The following is a 2,938-nucleotide window of genomic DNA, read 5'->3' as shown; positions in this document are numbered from 1 at the left end:
GGGGCGCGGGGCGGCGGGCGCTGCCATTGGCCCGCCTGTCATGTGGTCGCGCGGAGGCATCCGCAATTACACGGGAATGTTTTCCTAGAGATGTCAGCCTACAAAGGACACAATCTCTCTTCCTCAAATTCCGCCCCAAAATGTCCTTTCCCAACAGCTCTCCTGCCGCTAATACTTTTTTAGTAGATTCTCTCATCAGTGCGTGCAGGAGTGACAGTTTCTACTCCAACAGCGCCAGCATGTATATGCCACCTAGCACAGACATTGGGACGTATGGGATGCAAACCTGTGGACTCCTTCCGTCTCTGGCTAAAAGAGAAGTTAATCACCAAAATATGGGTATGAATGTACATCCTTATATACCTCAAGTAGACACTTGGACAGACCCGAACAGATCTTGTCGAATAGAGCAACCTGTTACACAGCAGGTCCCCACTTGTTCCTTCACTACAAATATTAAAGAAGAAAGCAATTGCTGCATGTATTCCGATAAGAGATCCAAACTCATTTCTGCAGACGTCCCTTCCTACCAGAGGCTGGTGTCTGAATCATGCCCCATTGAGAACCCCGAGGTTCCCGTCCCAGGATATTTTAGACTGAGCCAGACCTACGCCACTGGGAAAACCCAAGAGTACAATAATAGCCCTGAAACGAGTTCAACTGTAATGTTACAGTTAAACCCTCGCGGCAGCTCCAAACCGCAGATATCTGCTCAACTTCAGCTGGAAAAGAAAATGAATGAAAACCCGACCAACCAAGACAGCACCGCTAAAGTCTCTCAAGTGGAAAGTCCCGAGCCCAAGTCCACGTTGCAAGACGAGCGGAGCTGCCTGCCCGAAGGCTCCGTGTCCAGCCCAGAAGTCCAGGAGAAGGAGAGTAAAGGTCTGTATTACCGAGTTTAAGCCGTGCCGTGGTGTAACTCCAACACGCCAGCACCATAAAGCACGCTCGAATATACTAACGAGCATCACAGCCATCACATTTAATGCTAAGGAGTATCGGGCTGCAGGTGCTGTTGTCTCTGAAGATTTGGGCAGGCAAAAATGCCACACAAAAGGGTCCAAAGATTTTCCGTAGAGATCTGCCTCTCTCGTGCATGCAGACTGCCTCTGTGATGCGGGGAATATAGCCGTGTGTTCCTTAGTGCGCTGCAGCAGCCAAAAGCAGCCCCATACCTCTAAAAAAAAGCAGGTCTGGAGGTTGTAAAATACGACCAGCTCAACTTTTCTCTCGTAATATTTTGCTGATTTTTTTTTTTCCACTGAGCCTTACTGCGGTTTGATTGCATTTAAAGTTAATTACGATCCTATTAAAATAGGTGAGGAATAGGTGTTACCAGGCTGGGTAAAGTTGGAAACAAATGCACAATGAAAGCAGCAGCCCGCTATCTGCCTGGTCCAAAGGTGGAATATTTCAATGTGGTGCTTTAGATAACCTTGGGTTGGTCTCCAAAAGTGCAACAGTATTTTGAAATGCGTTTGAAAGCTAAAGGTGGTAGTAATCTGATTTTATTTTCCCTTCAAAAGTGCACTAAAGCCTTCCTTTCGAACGGCGTGTGTCGAAGAATCCTAAAACGGAAAATTTTCTCCTATCAAAATGTACTTTGCAACCTCTAGGTCGATTTTTTACCCTACGTGTGCATGGAGATTCTTTTTATCTCAGTTGTGTTTAACAGCCCAGGTCTAGGTTGATGTGGGGCAAATTTCTTTCTGTTGGGGGAAAAAAAAAATCTGAAAGAAAAATGGAAAGAAAAAAAAAAAAATCCGAGACAGAGAGTGTTAATTTCTTGTATATCTTTTGGGCTGGGAAAACGTCCATGTCTGCTTCTAGGTGTGCTTGTGTAATTCAGCTGATGGCTGGGGGGATGCTGCTTCAAAATACAGCGCGAGGACATTTGGTAATTGGGATATTTTCGTAGCAAGTGTCGTGGGAGCCCGAGGCGGCCACGGCGAGGGTAGACCCGTTAAAATGTGTCCATGGGGCTGACGGCAGGTCAAATATTGTTGAAATGCTGAAAGCCAGCTGAAAACTTGGGAGCCCGTTTCTGGAAGGGGCAGGGGCGCAGGGCGGCCACCAGGCAGGGTGCCGTGGGGTGGGGACGGGAGAACCCAGCCTGGCAGCAGGTCCCCTCGCTGTGCCCACACCTCACCCGGGCTGTGTTTAATGCCCACATCCACCATATCTGCCAGACACTGCAGAGGAGGGGTCATGGCCAAGGGTACACTCTAACAGCCTGAGGTATTTTTGATTTTTTTTTCTTCTTCTTCTTTGATTTTGATAGAGGAAATCAAGTCTGATACTCCAACAAGCAATTGGCTAACTGCAAAGAGTGGCAGAAAGAAGAGGTGTCCTTATACTAAACACCAAACACTGGAATTAGAGAAAGAGTTCTTATTCAATATGTATCTCACTCGAGAGCGCCGTCTAGAGATCAGTAAGAGCGTAAACCTCACTGACAGGCAGGTCAAGATTTGGTTTCAAAACCGCAGAATGAAGCTCAAGAAGATGAGCAGGGAGAACCGAATCCGGGAACTGACCGCTAATCTGACCTTCTCTTAAACCCTAACCCCGGGGGGGGCACCAGTGAGGAATGGGCACAGCACCGCCACTTGCTAAAGGCAGGAGAGACTCTGGCAAAACCCGGCATTTTCCAGTTTTGTTTTGTTTTGGTTTGTTTTTTTCTGATAGAATGTGACTCTTCGTCCTTCTTTTAGCGCTGCAAGTGAATATGTATTACTATGATGAGTATATATAAAACCTAGCACGTGTAATTTATTTTTGTTCTCATCGTAATGCAGGGTAACTATTATTGAATATTATCATTTGGTCTTAACTTATTGGAACTGTCGAACATCCAAGCAATGTGACTTTTTCATGTTTTTACTAACAAAATGGTATTTATGTGGGGCTGTTACACGGGCCATAACGTTTTGAGTAC

The 2,938-nt window shown here is 46.3% G+C and overlaps 1 protein-coding gene across 1 annotated transcript; it reads left to right on the top strand.

The window, feature by feature from the left end:
* Positions 1-90: 90 nt before the first annotated feature.
* Positions 91-2,559, top strand: HOXD10 (homeobox D10). The gene is given in 3 exon segments (XM_026852788.1): positions 91-133; positions 136-882; positions 2,282-2,559. Coding segments are annotated over 3 exon segments (1,068 nt in total).
* Positions 2,560-2,938: the final 379 nt, after the last annotated feature.

This window comes from Athene cunicularia, assembly GCF_003259725.1.
Source record: "Athene cunicularia isolate RWA chromosome 7 unlocalized genomic scaffold, athCun1 chr7_part1, whole genome shotgun sequence".
In the NCBI taxonomy this organism is placed as follows: domain Eukaryota; kingdom Metazoa; phylum Chordata; class Aves; order Strigiformes; family Strigidae; genus Athene; species Athene cunicularia.
The sequence above is the reverse complement of the archived record's forward strand: the minus strand, read 5'-3'. Positions and strand labels throughout refer to the sequence as shown.